The 17,814-nt window shown below is 52.2% G+C and overlaps 1 protein-coding gene and 2 long non-coding RNA genes across 3 annotated transcripts; all 3 read left to right on the top strand.

Annotated features, from left to right (window-relative positions):
• The first annotated feature begins 6,866 nt into the window (after nucleotides 1-6,866).
• Nucleotides 6,867-7,329, top strand: LOC135403838 (uncharacterized). The gene is made up of 3 exons (XR_010425507.1): nucleotides 6,867-6,957; nucleotides 7,042-7,137; nucleotides 7,231-7,329. It is a non-coding gene; the product is annotated as an uncharacterized LOC135403838 (long non-coding RNA).
• Nucleotides 7,330-8,219: 890 nt separating this feature from the next.
• LOC135403837 (cohesin subunit SA-2-like) lies at nucleotides 8,220-10,898 on the top strand. The gene is made up of 3 exons (XM_064638213.1): nucleotides 8,220-8,324; nucleotides 8,751-8,955; nucleotides 10,744-10,898. The coding sequence occupies exons 1-3, from the start codon at nucleotides 8,265-8,267 to the stop codon at nucleotides 10,881-10,883; spliced, it is 405 nt and encodes a 134-aa protein (XP_064494283.1). The 5' UTR covers nucleotides 8,220-8,264; the 3' UTR covers nucleotides 10,884-10,898.
• Nucleotides 10,899-11,642: 744 nt separating this feature from the next.
• LOC135403839 (uncharacterized) lies at nucleotides 11,643-16,450 on the top strand. The gene is made up of 2 exons (XR_010425508.1): nucleotides 11,643-14,757; nucleotides 14,814-16,450. It is a non-coding gene; the product is annotated as an uncharacterized LOC135403839 (long non-coding RNA).
• The last annotated feature ends 1,364 nt before the right edge of the window (nucleotides 16,451-17,814 follow it).

Raw genomic sequence — 17,814 nt, 5'->3', positions numbered from 1 at the left:
AGTGGTGCTTTATGCAGCAGGAAACTTCCTGGAAGTTGTTCTTGGCAGCAACTTTGAAAGAACACTTGAGCCTTCAGGCACTGCCTTGAGGAGATCCCCTTTCCTTTTGGAGCTCGGTTCTGTCCCAGCAGTGTCCATGGCCTGTCCCTGCCTGCATTGCAGGAGTGACACACAGCAGAACTATGACTAAGCTGGCAGAGCACTCAGGCTTTACACCAGCAGTCAGAGGTGGATCAGATCAGAGGGTGGAAGTTAAAGAGAGCAACTCTGGAAGAATAAGTACTGGTGCTTCCTGGAAGATCTACCATGCCAGGAGTCTTTTCCTACCCATCCCTGCACAGAGAATTGTCCCTGAAATTCAAAGAAAGGTCTTGGGTAAAGGATCTCAGGAAAAAAAAAAGACTGAAGGGCCCTTTGTATTTTTAAACACAGAGACTGATTCAAAGAAATTCTTAAATAATATGTAAAGTACACTTTTATTATGGCCAGGGGATACAGGGGATTTTGCCTGCCCGTGCATTCCGCTGAGAAAAGAAACACAACAGATTTTTATACAATTTGGAAGAAGTGAGCTTCTGCCGGACTCTTTCCCTGGGATGGGGCAACCCCGGATGTACGGACAAACTGGGAATGACATGCTGCATAGCAGCACTGGAAAATCGCCTCTGGGGTCCTGGTGGATGGCCAGTTGGCCAAGAGTCAGTGGTGCCCTGGCGGGGGCTCACTGCTCAGTCACACAAGGGTTTTCAGACACACAAGTTCTTCCCTTGCAAACACACACAGGCAGTTCATGGCAGCAGGGGCAGTATCTCCTGGGGGTCCTGCTGCCACGTCCGGAGCCTGGATGTACCTCAGCCCTGTGGGGTGCCACCTGCTCTGCCACTATCTGAGATGCCCCACAGCCTGAGGGATGGACACGGGGAGCTCTGTCCACAGAAACACATCCCAGAGCTGCATCCAGGGGCTTTGCCAGGCTTTAGTACTGTAAACGCAATGTGACACTGAGACACTCTTTGTCCCACATAACTTCAAGGCTCCCCTAGGAGGCTGATGGCATTTGTACTTGCTCAGGGTCATCTCCCCACACCAACACCAGGTGTGTGCTCAAGACTTGTCTGTGCAATGCAAACAGAGACACCCTGTCTAGTCCTTCCATGTCTCTCCAGGGAAGGCTAAAGAACCTCTGTGGGCTGGGTGAGAAACCAGTGTTGGAAGTAGTGGTTCTACTGTGAGTGTCAGCCAAGAGTGGTTGGCAGGTCTGGGATGCATGCCCTGGGGAGCTGACCTGGGTTTTCCAGTGCACATGGCAATAGATCCCCCCCTGCCCTGGTGGTCCTTCATGTCTCTCCCAGGAGGCTGGAAGTGCACAGACACTGCTGAGTTCTTTCCCCTAACACAGTGCCACTCTTGAGAGGTTCACTGGTGTTTTTTCTCCTCAATATGTTCTTGAGAGAGGACTTACAAGAAGACCTAAACCTTCAGGCACTACCACAAGGAGATCCCTTGGTAGGATGGAAATACTGTTGCGGAGGGCGGCTGTGCCACAGAAGTGCTAATTGCCTGTCCCTGCCTGCAGGCCAGAGGGCTGATACACTACAGCCCTTAGACCTTAACTTCCAGAGCACTCGGATCTTACACTAACAGCTCTGGAAAAACCAAAGGCTGATGCTCCCTGGCAGTGCTGCTGTGAGCAGCATGACAGAAATGATCCAAAATAGAGGCGGAGAACTGCAGGGGTAAGTTGACCAATTGTGAGAAACAGGAACATAGTCCCGGACACTGGTGGGGAATCCCTTTGGCCAAAAAGCCCCTTGATAAGGGGCAGGCTTTTGAGACATGGAAGGGAAGGTTAGAGAAAGGGGTGTCTGAAGCGCTCAGCGTGTTAAACGTAGGAAGAAGACCTCAAATAAAACAAAAATATCCGGATGCTTGATCTGCTGCTTTTCTGAAGACTTACCTATCACTGTGAGTCCCCCACAAATTTGGGGGGACTCCCAAATCTCCCAATACTCTCCTAATGCTCTTCCAGCACCCAACAGTCCTCTATTTCCCTCCTTCTCTCTCAAAATGAAATTCCACCTCTTTTACTGCAGCATGACTCTGTCTCAACCAGTGTCCCCAGTGATGTCATCAATGTCCCTGTGATGTCACTGATGTCCCCAGGGGTGGAACCCTTGTCCTCAGTGATGTCACCGATGTCCCTGTGCCTTTGCTGGCATCTTTGATCTGAGAGGAATGTTCGTCCATATGGGATTTTGGGACTCAGGCACGCAGAATAAGTGAAGGGTTGAAAAAAGCAAACAACAGCCCTTGTCCCCAGCAAAGAAAGTCTGGAAGCTTTGGCTTTGTGGGCCAGCCTAGGTGCTCCAGGGGTAACAAAAGCTTTCTATCCTGGTATATTTGTTATGGGAGGAATCTTCCTCCATATGCAATTTTTGGAGTCAGGCTGACAGTTTTAGCAGAGAGCTGAAAAAAGCAAACAACAGCCCATCTCCCCAGGAAAGGAAGACTGGTAGCTTTGGCTTCGTGGTGCAGTTGGTGGGCCAACCTAGGCACTACATGAGTGGCAAGAGCTTTCTGTACTGGCACTTTCGGTCTGGGAGGAATCTTTGTTTGTATGCAATTTTGGGAGTGCGGCAGGCAGTTGGGAGGCAGGGATCAAAAAAGCAAACAATAGCCCTTCTCCCCAGGAAAGAAAGCCTGGAAGCTTTGGCTTTGTGGTGCAGCTGGTGTGTCAACCTGGAGACTCCATAGGCAGCAAGAGCTTTCTGTGTTGGCATCTTTGCCGTGGGAGGAATCTTCATCCGTATGCAATTTTGAGTGTCGGGCTGGCAGTTGTCAGACACAGCTGAAAACAGGAAACAACAGCCCTTATCACCAAGAAAGAAAGCCTGGAAGCTTTGGCTTTGTGTTTGAGTTGTTGGGCAAGGCTAGGCACCCCATTAGCAGCAAGAGCTTTCTGTGCTGGCACCTTTGCTGTGGGAGAAATATTCGTCCGTATGCAATTTTGGGGTTTGGGCTGGCAGCTGGAAGGCATGTCTGAAAACTTAAAAAACAGCCCTTATCCCAGGAAAGAAAGCCTGGAAGCTGTGGCTTTGTGGTCCAGTTGGTGGGCCAGCCTTGACACTACATGAGCAGCAAGAGCCTTCTGTGCTGGCACCTTTGGTGTGGGAGGAATCTTTTTTAGTATGCAATTTTGGGAGTCGGGCTAGCAGTTGGGAGGCAGGGCTGAAAAAAGGAAACAACAGTCTTTATCCCCAGGAAAGAAAGCCTGGAAGCTTTTGCTTTTTGTGGTGCAGTTGGTGTGTCAACCTGGGCATTCCATGGGCAGCAAGAGCTTTCTGTGCTGGCACCTTTGCTCTGGGAGGAATCTTTGTTTGTGTGCAATTATGGGAGTCCGGTTGGCATTTGGGAAGTAGGTCTGAAAACATGAAACAACAGCCCATATCGCCAGGAAAGAAAAACTGGAAGCAATTGCTTTTTGTTGCAGCTGGGTTTGTCAACCTAGAGACTCCTTGGGCAGCAAGAGCTTTCTGTGCTGGCACCTTTGGTGTGGGAAGAATCTTTGTTTGTATGCAATTTTGGGAGTCGGGCTGATAGTTGGGAGGCAGGGCTGAAAACAGGAAAAAACAGCCTTTATTCCCAGGAAAGAAAGCCTGGAAGCTTTTGCTTTTTGTGATGCAGTTGGTGTGTCAATCTGGGCATTCCATGGGCAGCAAGAGCTTTCTGTGCTGGCACCTTTGCTCTGGGAGGAATCTTTGTTTGTGTGCAATTATGGGAGTCCGGTTGGCATTTGGGAAGTAGGTCTGAAAACATGAAACAACAGCCCATATCGCCAGGAAAGAAAAACTGGAAGCAATTGCTTTTTGTTGCAGCTGGGTTTGTCAACCTAGAGACTCCTTGGGCAGCAAGAGCTTTCTGTGCTGGCACCTTTGGTGTGGGAAGAATCTTTGTTTGTATGCAATTTTGGGAGTCGGGCTGATAGTTGGGAGGCAGGGCTGAAAACAGGAAAAAACAGCCTTTATTCCCAGGAAAGAAAGCCTGGAAGCTTTTGCTTTTTGTGATGCAGTTGGTGTGTCAATCTGGGCATTCCATGGGCAGCAAGAGCTTTCTGTGCTGGCACCTTTGGTCTGAGTAGAATACTTGTTTCTATGCAATTATGGGAGTCCGGCTTGCAGTTGGGAGGCAGGACTGAAAACAGGAAACAACAGCCCATATCCCCAGGAAAGAAAGCCTGGAAGCTTTGGCTTTCTGGTGCAGTTGGTGGGTCAGCCTGGACACTCTATGGGCAGCAAGAGCTTTCTGTGCTGGCACCTTTGGTGTGGGAGGAATCTTTGTATGCAATTTTGGGAGTCGGGCTGGCAGTTGGGAAGCAGGGCTGAAAACAGGAAAGAACAGCCCATATGACCAGAAAAGAATGCCTGGAAGCTTTTGCTTTTTGTTGCAGTCGGTGGACCAAGCTGGGCACTCCATGAGCAGCAAGAGCTTTCTGTGCTGGAAAATTTAGTCTGTGAGGTATCTTTGTTTGTATGCAATTCTGGGACTTAGGCTGTCATTTTGAAGGCATGGTAAAAAACAGGAAACAACGGCCCTTATCCCCAGGAAAGAAAGCCTGGATGCTTTGGCTTTGTGTTGCAGTTGGTGGGTCAGGCTGGGCACTCTATAGGCAGCAAGAGCTTTCTGTACTGGCACCTTTGTTCTGGGAGGAATCTTTTTTTGTATGCAGTTTTGGGAGTAGGGCTGGCAGTTGGGAGGCAGGGCTGAAAACAGGAAACAACAGTCTTTATCCCCAGGAAAGAAAGCCTGGAAGCTTTGGCTTTGTGGTGCAGTTTTTGTGTCACCCAAGGGACTCCATGGGCAACAAGAGCTTTCTGTAATGGTTTCTTTGCTGAGGGAGGAATCTTTGTATGCAATTTTGGGAGTCGGGCTGGTAGTTGGGAGGCAGGGCTGAAAACAGTAAACAAAAGCCCTTATCCCCAGGAAAGAAAAACTAGAAGCTTTTGCTTTGTGTTGCAGTTAGTGGGTCAGGCTGGGCACTCTATGGGCAGTAACAGCTTTCTGTGCTGGCACCTTTGGAGTGGGAATGGGACCAGAAACGGTAGTGGGAGTAGGATGGAAAGGGAATGGGATCAAGAATGGGATTGGGAGTGGGAGTGAGATGTGGAATGGGAATGGGAGCGGGAGTGGGAATTGGATGGGGACCAGGATCGGGATCAGGGACTGGGAACGGGGGCAGGAGCGGGATCAGGATTGGGAGTGGGAATGGGATAGGGATTGGGAATGGGGCCAGGGCCATTTATGGCTGGGGGTACCCCATCTATAGGGGTCTATAGGAACCCCTGCTCTTCAGAGATCCCCCCAATCCATAGAAGCCCCTCTTCAATCCATAGGGGACCTCCAATCTATAGGTGACCCCCACGCACACTTATAGAGGTCTATAGTGGCCCCCCACTCTCCAGCTCCCATTTACAGGTCTCTATAGCCCCCCCCAGTCTGTAGGAGCCCCCCCAGTCCATAGGGGACCCCCATTTTTGGGGGTCTATAGGGACCCCCCCAGTCTATAGGGGACCCCCACTCTCCAGCCCCCCATTTACAGGTGTCTATAGGGCCCCCAGTCTGTAGGAGCCCCCCCGATCCATAGAAGCCCCCCCTAATCCAGAGGGGACCCCCATTTTTGGGGGGTCTATAGGGACCCCCCCGCCCCTCCCTCTACTCGCCCTTTAGGACCCGTACACCTGACCGAGCCGAAGCCGCGCCTACTCCCCGCCCCCTCAACCCACGTGACAGGCCTTGGCCCTGCCCCCCGAGGCTCCGGCACCTGTTTGGCACCATTTCCCATTCCGCGTGAAGCGAGGCCGGTGCTGAGGGGAGGTCACATGACCTCGTTTTTGGGGGTGTTTTGAGGCGGTTTGGGGGATTTTTTGGGGAGTGTTTGGCCTCCCTAAAGGTGAGGAGGGGATTTCAAAATCCCCCTGAGGGTGAGCTGGGGGCGGTTGAGGGGATTTGGGAGGGTCTGAGAGGCCCCAATAGGCTTCACCCCCCAGAGGGGTTTTGGGAGGTTTTTGGGGGGGTTTTGGGGGGTTTGATCCCCCTAAATGTGAGGAGGGGATTTCAAAATCTCCCTGAGGGTGACTGGGGGAGTTTGGGAGGTTTTTGGGGGTGTTTTGGGGGGTTTGATCCCCTTAAATGTGAGGAGGGGGTTTCAAAATCTCCCTGAGGGTGAGTTGAGGGGGTTTGGGAGGGTCTGAGAGGCCCCAATGGGCTTCACCCCCCGGGGGGGTTTTGGAGAGGTTTTGGGGGTATTTTGAGGAGTTTTTGTGGGGTTTGACCCCTCAAAATTTGAGGGGAGGGCCGGGGGGGGGGCTTTAAACACCCTCTGAGGGGGAGTTGAGGGGGGGCTTGAGGGGTCTAAGCCCCCAGTTGTCTCCTGGGGGGTTGGTTGGGGGGTCCCAACCCTCCCAATTATCCCGGGGAGGCAAATTTGGGTGTCCAGCCCTCAATTTTTCCAAGGGGGAAAATTTAGGGGGTGTCTCAACCCTTCCCCCCCATTTTCCCCAGAGGAACAAATTCAGGGGGTCTCACCCCCTCAGGGATCCCCCCAAACCTCACACACACCCCTTCTCATTTTTCCAGCCCCAGCCATGGCCCCCCAACATTCCCCCCAATCCAAAGCTCCGGAACCTCCAGATCCTCCCGAACCTCTGGATCCTCCGTCCCCACTCCGGGATCAAGGGCCCAGAGCAGCCCCCCCCATTCCCCCACAACCTGTGAGTGCTTTTAGGGGGGTCCCAAAACCCCCAAAAACTCCCCCCAAAACTCCCCCTCGACCCCTTTTTTTTTCCCACCCTCATTTCTGCAGAGAATTCCTGTCAGATCCCGACTCCGGCAGCGACTTCAAGACCACTTTGCCCACCCAGAAAAAAACGTGGACGCCCCCAGAGGTCCAACCAAGGGCCGGTAATTCCCATTTTTTCCCCCATAAATCCCGAGTTTTTCAGGAATTACAACCCCCTTCCCCAATTTATCCCAGTTTTCTGGCAGACCCTGAAGCACTCCTGGCGTTCCAATGGGATCAAGACGAACCCGGAGGAGAATTCCCTTTTCCAGGCTGTTTTGTTGGGAAAAGCAGTGGTGGAGGTGCCCTAAAATTAAGAGGGGGATCCCTAAAATTAGAGGGGGGGGTCCCTAAAATTAAGGAGGGGGGTCTCAACGATTCCGAATTCCTGGCAGACGTTGGTGGATGAGTGGCTGGAATTGTACAAACAGGATCAGGAATCGGGATTGTTGGAGCTGCTCAACTTCATCATCAGGGCTTGCGGGTGCAGAGGTGGGTTTTTGGGGGGGGTCCTTCCCAAACTTTGGGTTGGGGAGACCCCTAAAATGGGCGGGATGGGAGGAAAATGGGGAGTTGGGATGAGGGAAAAAGGGAGGGAAATGGGGGAAAAGGGGATTGGGATGGGGGGAAATGGGGTGGGATGGGGGGAAAAAAGAGGATTTGGAGTGTGGGATGAGGGAAAAGAGGGTTGGGATGTGAGAAAATTAAGGATTCTGGGGTGGGATGGGGAAGAATGGGGGAAATGGGGTGGGATGGAGGGAAAAAAGAGGATTTGGGGTGTGGGATGAGGGAAAAGAGGGTTGGGATGGAGGAAAATTAAGGATTTTGGTGTTGGGATGGGGAAGAAGGGGAGAAAAATGAGGTGGGATGGGGGGAAATGTGGGATTTTGGGGTGTGGGATGAGGGAAAAGAGGGTTGGGATGGAGGAAAGTCAAGGATTCTGGGTTTGGGATGGGAAAGAAGGGGAGAAATGGGGTGGGATGGAGGGAAAAAAGAGGATTTGAGATGTAGGATGAGGGAAAAGAGGGTTGGGATGTGGGAAAATTAAGGATTCTGCGGTTGGGATGGGGGAAAAGGGGGGAAATGGAGTGGGATGGAGGAAAAAAGGGATTTGGGGTGTGGGGTGAGGGAAAAGAGGGTTGGGATGTGGGAAAATTAAGGATTCTGCGGTTGGGATGGGGGAAAAGGGGGGAAATGGAGTGGGATGGAGGAAAAAAAGGATTTTGGGAGTGGGATGAGGGAAAAGAGGGTTGGGATGTGGGAAAATTAAGGATTCTGGGGTTGGGATGAAGGAAAAGGGGACGGGATGAGGAAAATGGGAGAAAACCAAGGTGGGTTTGGAGGAATTTGAGGATTCTGGGTTTGGGATGTGGGAAAACAGCTGGAAAACAGGGATTGGGAATCCCCCATCGGTGTGGTGACCCCGGAGATGTTCCGGGAGCTGCAGAATTCCCAGATCATCCAACAGCTCACAGAGAAGTTCAAGGAGGTGCCTCGGGGGGCTTCCAAAGGCCAGGAATGGGATTTTTAAGGGATTTTTAGGGGATTTTTAAGGGATTTTGAGGGGATTTTTTAAGGGATTTTTGGGGCATTTTGGAGGATTTTGAGGGAATTTTTTGGGGATTTGATTCTTCCAGCCCCTCACAATTCCTTGGAATACCTGTTATCCACGAGCTCCCAGTTGGGAATGGGATTTTTAAGGGATTTTTAGTGGATTTTTAAGGAGTTTTTAATGGATTCTTAAGGGATTCTTAGTGGGTTTTTAAGGGATTTTTAGTGGATTCTTAAGGGATTTTTAGTGGGTTTTTAAGGAGTTTTTAGTGGATTTTTAAGGGATTTTTAGTGGATTTTTAAGGGATTTTTGGGGCATTTTGGAGGATTTTTTGGGGGATTTGCCTCCTCCAACCCCCCCCAGGATTCCCCGGAATACCCGTTATCCATGAGCTCCCGGCCCTGGTGCCGATTCCAGGCGGGATTCTTGGAGCTGGTGGCCACAGTGGTGCGGAGGTGCCAGTACAACGTCATTTATGACGGATTCCTCATGGATTCCTGGATTTCCTTCCTCACCGGGCTCTCGGATTCCCAGGTCTGGGCGTTCTGCCACACCAGCACCTTGGCAGGTAGGGATGGATCCCTAGGGATGATCCCAGGGATTCCAGAGGGGGGATAGGAACCTCAGGGACCCCTTTTTCCCTCATCCCAGTCCTCTTTTTGCCCATTTTCTGCCAGTTTTCCCTCAGAATCTTCCATTTTTTTCTACCCAGATCCTGTTTTGCCACCATTTTCTTTCATCCCAGTCCACTTTTTGCCCATTTTCTGCCAATTTTCCCTAAGAATCATCCATTTTCTCCAACCCAAATCCCATTTTCCCCATTTTCCCCCATCCCACCCCTTTTTACCGCCATTTTCCCCCAGTTTTCCCTCAGAATCCTCCATTTTATCCGTCCCAATTCTGTTTACCTGCATTTTCCCTTATCCTGAATCTATATTCCCATATTTTTTCCTGATTTACGCCTAATTTTCTCTCAGAACCCTCCATTTTCTCCCACCCAAATCCCCTTTTCTCCCCATTTTCCCTTATCCCAGACCTGTTTTCCTGCCATTTCCCCCCACTTTTCCCTCAGAACCCTCCATTTTCTCCCACCCAAATCCCCTTTTCCCGCCATTTCCCCCCACTTTTCCCTCAGAACTCTCCATTTTCTCCTACCCAAATCCCCTTTTCTCTCCATTTTCCCTCATCCAAGACCTATTTTCCTACCATTTTCCCCCAGTTTTCCCTCAGAACCCTTCATTTTCTCCCACCCAAATCCCTTTTCCCCCATTTTCCCCCAGTTTTCCCTCAGAATCCTCCATTTTCTCCTGCCCAAATCCCTTTTCCCACCATTTCCCCTCAGTTTTCCCTCAGAACCCTCCATTTTCTCGCACCCACATCCCTTTTCCTCCAGTTTTCCCTCACTTTTGCCTCAGAATCCTCCATTTTCTCCCACCCAAATCCCCTTTTCTCTCCCATTTTCTCTCATCCCAGACCTGTTTTCCTGCCATTTTCCCGCCGTTTTCCCCCAGAACCCTCCATTTTCTCCCACCCAAATCCTGTTTTCCCCCTGTTTTCCCTCAGTTTTTGTTCAGAATCCTTCATTTTGTCGCACCTAAATCCCCTTTCCCCCAGTTTTCCCTCAGTTTTTGTTCAGAATCCTTCATTTTGTCACACTTAAATCCCCTTTTCCCCAGTTTTCCCTCACTTTTCCCTAAGAATCCTCTATTTTTTCCACCCAAATCCCGTTTTCCCACCATTTTCCCCCACTTTTCCCTCAGAACTCTCCATTTTCTTTCACCCAAATACTGTTTTTCCACCATTTTCCCCCACTTTTTTCTCAGAATCCTTCGTTTTCTTCCTCCCAAATCCTGTTTTCCTGCCATTTTCCCCCAGTTTCCCCTCAGAACCCTCCCATTTTCTCCCGCCCAAATCCCTTTTCCCCCAGTTTTCCTTTACTTTTGCCTCAGAATCCTCCATTTTCTCCCACCCAAATCCCATTTCCCCCCCATTTCTCCCCAGTTTTCCCACGGAATCCTCCATTTTCTCTCACCCAAATCCTGTTTACCCGCCATTTCCCCCCAGTTTTCCCTCAGAATCCTTCATTTTCTCTCACCCAAATTCTTTTTTCTCCCAATTTTCCCTCATCCCAGACCTGGTTTTCCCCATTTCTCCCCAGTTTTCCCTCAGAACTGTCCATTTTCTCCCACCCAAATCCCATTTTCCCACCATTTCCCCCCACTTTTCCCTCAGAATCCTCCATTTTCTCCCACCCAAATCCCACTTTCCCGCCATTTTCCCCCCATCCCACCCCATTTCCCCCCCATTTTTCCCTCTTTTCGCCCCTTTCCACGCCATTATCCAGGATTTTCCGCAGCCCTGAAGCTGATGATGGCGCTGGTGGACGTGGCCTTGGGCATCCACGTCCAGCAGGAGAACAACCAGACGCACCTGGAGGCAGAAAAGGCCAAGGAATTGGGAAGAAGGGGCACAGAAAAACTGGAAGCACTGATTTAATGAGCCATTTGCAGTTTCACTGTACCACCCACGTGTACTTAGACATGCATGGCTTAAGTTTTGAGACAAGCATATGCTACTGGCAGGATCAACCAAGTAGCCGCCACCCGAGCGGCACTGCCTACCACCGCCCCGACAGCGGTGGCCCGCCGGCCCCGCCAACCCTCCCAGCGCCCCGCCGGCCGGCTTCTCACTCCCTCTCTCTGGACCTCGCGACGGACACCGGCGGGGCGTGGCGTGGCGGGCACGGGTGCCGGCAGCCCCCGCCGAGCCCATCAGCCCAGTGGACAGGGTGGCGCCTGTGCAGGGAAGGCGCCACGCGCGCCGCAGGAACCACCTGCGGCGACGGCCAACCTCGGCGGCCAGCCCTTCCCGCGCCGCTGCACGCAAGGAACTGGGACCGCTGCGCAGCTTTCATCAGGCGGCCTCCCGCGGGCTCGCCTTCGCTTCCCTCACGCAGCCACACACGCCGCCGGCCGCGGCTCTGCTGGGGCTGACTCGCCCCCGAGGCCGGCCCGGCCGGCCGGCCGGCACTCAGCCACGCGGCAGATGTGCTAGAGGAGACGGCAACCCAACTAGGCAGGCATGGCCCGGTCACTGAGGCCCCTTGGCCGGGGCGGTTCGCTCGGCAGCGGGTGGCGGCGCGGCGACCCGCTGCGCTCTCCAGCACTGCCTGCAGGCGGGGGGGACTCGCGGTACCCCCGAGCCTTCCCTTTCTTTTCTCTCTCTGGCTTGCCATCGGCTCCAGTCGCACCGCGTCCTGGCCCCGCCACACCTCCAAAGCAGCTCATCTCCTCAGTGGGGAGGTGCGCGAGAGCAGGCCGCCTGTCACCAGGACCTAACCAGAGGCAGCGCCCAACAGCGACCCCTTGCCCAACTTCCAGGGCCAGCTGTGAGAACAGGTCTTTCCACCAGGTTCAGACACCAGGTCTACCTGCCTGGTTCAGACACCAGGTCTACCCGCCGGGCTCGGACACCAGGTCTACCTGCTGTGATCGGATACCAGGTCTACCCACGAGGCTAGGACACCAGGTCTTTCCGCCGGGCTCGGACACCAGGTCTTTCCGCCAGGCTCAGACACCAGGTCTTTCCACCGGGCTCGGACACCAGGTCTTTCCACCGGGCTCGGACAGCAGGTCTACCCACTGTGATTGGACACCAGGTCTACCCAATGACTACAGACCGCGGCTCTACCTGCTGAGCTCCAAAACCAGGTCTACCCACCGGGCTCGTAGAGCAGCTCTACCTGCTGGCACCCCCGCGGCCGAGCCCAGTCAGGGCTCCAAGAGAGTCTGAGCTACTCCCCCTCTTTACCCGCACCGCAGACAATGCCGTTTCTTTCCCACTCGGAGTCCCGGGCAGAAACAGCAGTGCCTCGGCCCCCGCTGAGGGCCTCGGCTAAGCCCTTAGAAGCTGCTCTAGCCGCCTGACTCAGAGAGCGGTTCTACGATCCCAGGGAGCAGGTCTACCCGCTGTGCTGGGACACCAGGTCTTCCCGCTGTGCACGGACACCAGGTCTACCCACTGAGAACAGACAGCGGCTCTACCTGCTGAGCTCCAAAACCAGGTCTACCTGCTGGGCTCAGACAGCAGTTCTACACACCGGCACCCCCGCAGTCGAGCCCAGTCGGCCACCGCCATGCCATTAAACGAACACACACAAAGTGTATGTACCTTTTCCGGGTTAGGGGTGGCCCGTCCACCATCGTCATGTCCAGTGAGCACTAGAAGTAATCATTACGAGATTCACCACTTTTGGGGGATAGGGTCACAATAAAAGACACAGCTTTAATAACAACTAATAAAATACAAGGGAAACTAATACAACTATTACTAAAACTAAGAAAAAGAGTAAAAGACAATAAAAGACAGGAAAAAGACATTAAAAACAATGCAAGGATAAAACCAGAAAAATTAAAACTTAGTAACAACATAAAGACTTAACTACTTACAAAGCTGTGTGGAACTTTTACTTGCAAATATATGTATGATGTCAACAGAGGTGAGGAGAGCTCTGGATGCTAAAGCTCGGGCTGTCCTTTCCCGCTTTGAGGCTGATAGACCCAGAGTCTGCAAAAGATCAAAATTTTTATTGTACCACTTACCCCTTGCTCCAAGGGGAAAGCCCATGAAAATGACTTTATCAGTATTAGTTAATTCCTTGATCTCCTTCTCCAAATGTCTATATTTTCTCACTTTCTCTTTTGCTGCTTTTTCAAGCATGGTGTTGTCTGCTTTATACCTTATTGTCGCATCCACAATGAGTGCCTGTTTCTCTTTCACAAAAATGAGGTCGGGTTTAAACAGCTCCCCATCTGTATCTCTTATATTAGGTTCCTGATAGACCATCCAATCTTTCTTTTTCACTTCCTCAGCGAGCATATTGCAGATGTAATTATGACATTTGATCCTAGCGTCTTTGATGATTGGGCATTGTCCGATGATATGGGCACAGGATTCATTCCCAGCTTGACAATGTCTACAGGACCCGATGTAACCGTCTTTCTTCCCTCTAGCCAAATATTCTCTAGTGGGATAAACATTCACCCTCAACTGTAGAGCTGTCAGGAGTTTCCGATGGGGTATACCACGATATTTCTTAATCCAGTTGTTACTAATCCTGTCTCCTTCAAAATTAGTAATCCCAATACCTTGGGACTGTAATTGAGTCCATTTCTGGAATTCCCTTCCAATTACAAGGCCGTGGGTAACTGTTCTTTGGTATGTTACTCTCCCATTCTGATGTCTCTTCCTCATCCAGAGTTGATGTTTCCACCATTAGTTTGGGTGCCCAGATATCCGGTATTTTATCTTTATCTCCTCCAGCTGTTATCCACAGTTTCTCATATACCTGCGTGATGTTTTCTTCCAGCAAAACTGCCCTTAAGGTGTCATCAGAACACTGTGCCAGCCTAGGCAACCTTCTGGCTTGTACACTTGGGATCAAGGCTTGTAATTTTGTAATACCTAACCCACCATCCTTTATGCTGGAATATAGGATGGCATCACAAATGCTGGCCAGTAGATGTAACCATTTCTTAACTGTCGCCCTAATCTTTAAATCTAGGGCTTCCAAAAATCCAGCTTTTATCTCTGTATGATCTGCTAAATATATTATTCGAGGGATCGCATATGTTTTTAACATGTCCACTCTTTGTAATGGTTTGAGTGGTGCTTCACTAATGCGGCTTAACCATGTTTCTATTTTCGATGACAAATCCGGTTTAGCTGTTTGTACCCAAGGATCAATCTGAACGCCAAGATATTTCTCAGAGCTACCCAGACAAACCATATTGAGGAGTGTACCACCTATAATCCATGAGGGACAATCATTGATTGTATATGCTTCTCTAGTAGGCTTTATGAGAAAACCATGGCATGCCACCTTAGGCAGAGTCCAAGTTACTCCCCCTGTTTCCCAGCCCCACAGGAAACGTTTCTTCTTTCACCCTCAGGCAGGGGGAAGCCTTAACACCGGAGAGGAAGTCTGCCACAAAGGGCCATGGGAGATGGAGTCTCCACAGCAAGCCCCTCGAGAAAGTACTCAACGGAGCATGCCTGCTGGAAGGACTGGCTAAGAACTGGGGGAAATCAGGGAGGTCAGGGCAGGTCCGGAAGGGCACGCCGGCGCTCCAATCGACGGATTTAGCACTTGTACGCCGTCTGCTCGCTCTGTGAATTCGGTGCCACGCTCAGAGCACCGGTCGGAAATGGGAGCGCTTCGGCGCCCACCGAGGGCCCTCGCCGAGCCTTCGGACCAGTTCTAGCTGCCGGACCTGGACAAGAGCTCTACCCAGAGGGCTCAGAGACCACGTCTGCTTGCTGCCGGGCCAAGCCGCGGTGCTCACGCTCTAAGGCTCCCCGCCAGCAACAGGTCTACCCGCCGCCGAGCCGCGGCACTCAGGCTCTAAGTCCTCCCGCCGGCAACAGGTCTACCCGCCGCTAAGGCCAGCCCAGGCGCTCCGGCTCTTAAGTCCCCTCGCCGGGAATAGGTCTACCCGCCTCACCTAGGAACGGGGAGAACCGACCCCCAGCGCCACACCTGCATGCACGGCGGTGTGGACGGCACCGCCCAGGCGTGCCCGGGGGCGCCGAGGCTCATCCGCTTCCCGCTGCGCCCGGGGGGTCACCAGGTCTACCTCCCGGCGGGGAGAGGACGGCGGCAGGGCCCCTGTGCCCCGCGGCGAGGGACCCCCTTTGCCGCCGCCGCCCCTCGGCACCGGAGCGCCCCCGAGCCCCCCGCCCCGCGTATCGGGCCCGGGACCCACACGGAGGGAAGACCAGGCGCGCGCCCGGCGCCAAACGGCGCCAGGCGGGAAGGACGGCGGGCTCCGCCGCGCCGTGGCCTCGCCCCCCTGCCCCGCGTACCAGGCCTGGGACCCGCACGGAGGGAAGGACGGGCCGCTGCCGGCAGCCCGCGCGCGCCCCCCCTTTCTCGCTCTCGCTCTCGGGCCCGGCCCCCGGGACCCCGTGTCTCGGGTCTTGGACCCGCGCGGAGGGAGACCGGGCCCAGCACGGCGCGCACGCGGCGCCGGAGCCCCCTGTCGGCACCCGGCCCGCCGGCCACCGGACGGACGGACGGACAGCGACGGATGGAGCGCGTGGACGGACAGTTTTCATCCCCTGAGGAAGCACTCGCCACTGGAACCTGCGGTGAGGTTCACAAACATTAATCACTGGGACAGAAAATGCAAACTTAGCCGAATCTCTCGAATTAAGAAAAATGTGAAAGAAACAGTTCTTGATATCAACAACAACCATGGGCCATTCAGCAGGTAGCATAGATGGGGATGGCATACCTTGCTGTAGGGCTCCCCTGGGTTCCAGGACTTCGTTTACCTTGCACAGGTCCTGGAGAAGCCTCCAGGATCCTGAGGATTTTTGGATGACAAATGCTGGAGTGTTCCAGGGACTGGTGGAAGGCTCCAGGTGTCCTTTTTCCAAATCCCGATCAACCAATTCGTTTAAAATTTGTAGCTTTTGGTTAGGCAAGGGCTACCCAGACCAGAAACTCCGTTTTCCAAGTCAGTTTGGGTAGCTGCAAGCACTCAGTGACCCTCCCTAAAAATTTGTTTGCAGTCCGATATGCCACTGCTCCATGGCATCTCGTCCCCATAATGTTACCGGCGCGTTCAGTATGAATGGTCGGAGAATTGCACATCTGCCCTCCAGCCCATGGATGGTAACTACTTCCAAGCTTTGGACGGGCTGTTGTGAGCCACCCACACCAGTAACTTTGATGTTAGTACTGTGGGCTGGCCAGTTGGGAGGCCAGTCCCAGGAAGCGATTATCGTAATATCAGCCCCAGTGTCCAAAAGGCCTGTAACAGTAGTTTTCTGTGGACTACGAGATCCTGAAAGGTAAACAGAGCATGTTAGAAATGGCCTCTCTGCTTGCACAACTGTTGTCCAATTGACTTGTAGTTCATCGCTGACTCTGAGCTCCTCATCTCGTGACATGAGATTCACCAGAGCAGTTATCAAAATCATCTTTGCCACTGGAAAACAGTCGACTTCTATAGGTGGGAGAGAGGCAAAAATACAAATAAAAATGTTATGTTTGTTAAGTCCAGTTAGTAATGTTGGTAATATTGTAATTCCTTTTTCGCATGCTGCCAGGTGTGAGATGACCAAATATGTTTCATTTGGGTCTAATTCAGGGTCAGGGTAACATGGGAAGGGCACCACTAGCGTAATCTGCTCATCATATTTAAATCAGACTGTAGGGAATGGTAGGCCTAATATAATCCACTCTAATTGTTGTGGTTCGCTGGCACTTGCTGAAAGGACGGGCTGTGAAGGATGGAGCGCAGCTGTGGGGGTGTTGGTGTCATAGCGCCACCCCGAGCACTGGTCTCCCCGTTTCCCGACAGCTCACAGTCGCACTGTCTAAGATCTGGCATTGAATTAAAAGTCACTTTTCTCCTTAAGTCAGGTGACTTTTTCGGGGGCAGCAGTTCTCCGTAGATGTTAGTAAGAGACCTGCAATCTTTTGTCCAGTGTCTGCCTTTTCCGCACCGTTTGCACGGCGTCTTTGGAAGCTCCGTCTTTGTAATTAATTGTGGGCAGTTCTTTTTTATATGTCCTGTCTCACCACAGTGAAAACAGGTTTGTGGCCCGGCTAGGGCATCGGCTATTAACCTTGCTTTGTGAGAATCAGACCCCACATTCTTACACGCTTCTATCATCTCCAGAAGTGTGGGATCTTTCAGCATTTTTAAGGCTTGTTGGCAATCCTTGTTAGCTTTTTCAATCACAAGTTTATTAAACAGGATGTCTTGGCTTTCCTTTTGCTGGACTTGCCGTGCTATAGCTTCCCTTAGCTGGGTTATAAAGTCCACAAAAGGTTCTGTTGAGCCCTGATGAATTAGGGCGAAGGAGGGTGTTTGGACATATGCATCAGCAACCTTTTTAAAGGCCTCCTGTGGGGGGAGATGGCAGGCCCATGGAACCCCTGGGCCCCCTGAAAGCGGAAGAGCTGGAGGCATTGAGGGGAGTAAGACCGTTCCCCTGAGAAAGGTGAAGGTGGCTGCATATTCCCATGGAAGCGGCCCTGAGAGTTGGACGGCACGATGTGGGGGGAAGTCACAGCCCCACAGCTGAAGTCTGAGGACTTTGGAGTATTGTGGAGTGTTAGGCCGTTTTTCATGGGAGCAGTGAAGCCAACCAGATAATCCCTATGGACATAGCCTTGAGCTGTGTGCAAGTGCACATTCCTTAGTATTTTTGTAGAAAGATGTTTGTGTTACGTGTGTGAGAAAGTAGAGGTAGGAAAACCTAATAAAAGGCTGCCTGCTGCTCTGAGCAGGCAGACATCTCTTTGCCTCACCATCCTTGTGTGTGTCGTCTGTCCTTCTTCCCCCTTTGAAGCCGAGACCTTTCGACGGATACCCAGCAACAGCCTCCATTGCCAGTTCTTTTGTAAGGTCCA

This window comes from Pseudopipra pipra, chromosome 28 (genome assembly GCF_036250125.1).
Source record: "Pseudopipra pipra isolate bDixPip1 chromosome 28, bDixPip1.hap1, whole genome shotgun sequence".
In the NCBI taxonomy this organism is placed as follows: domain Eukaryota; kingdom Metazoa; phylum Chordata; class Aves; order Passeriformes; family Pipridae; genus Pseudopipra; species Pseudopipra pipra.
Note: the sequence above shows the minus strand (reverse complement) of the source record. Positions and strands in the feature narration are given on the sequence as shown.

Excerpts from the sequence above, each read along its gene's own strand:
- LOC135403837 (XM_064638213.1), top strand. The coding sequence starts at position 8,265 with ATGTTCCGGGAGCTGCAGAATTCCCAGATCATCCAACAGCTCACAGAG. Across the intron at positions 8,325-8,750 it reads TCACAGAGAAGTTCAAGGAG|GATTCCCCGGAATACCCGTT; the intron begins GTGCCTCGGGGG and ends AACCCCCCCCAG. Across the intron at positions 8,956-10,743 it reads CCACACCAGCACCTTGGCAG|CCCTGAAGCTGATGATGGCG; the intron begins GTAGGGATGGAT and ends GATTTTCCGCAG.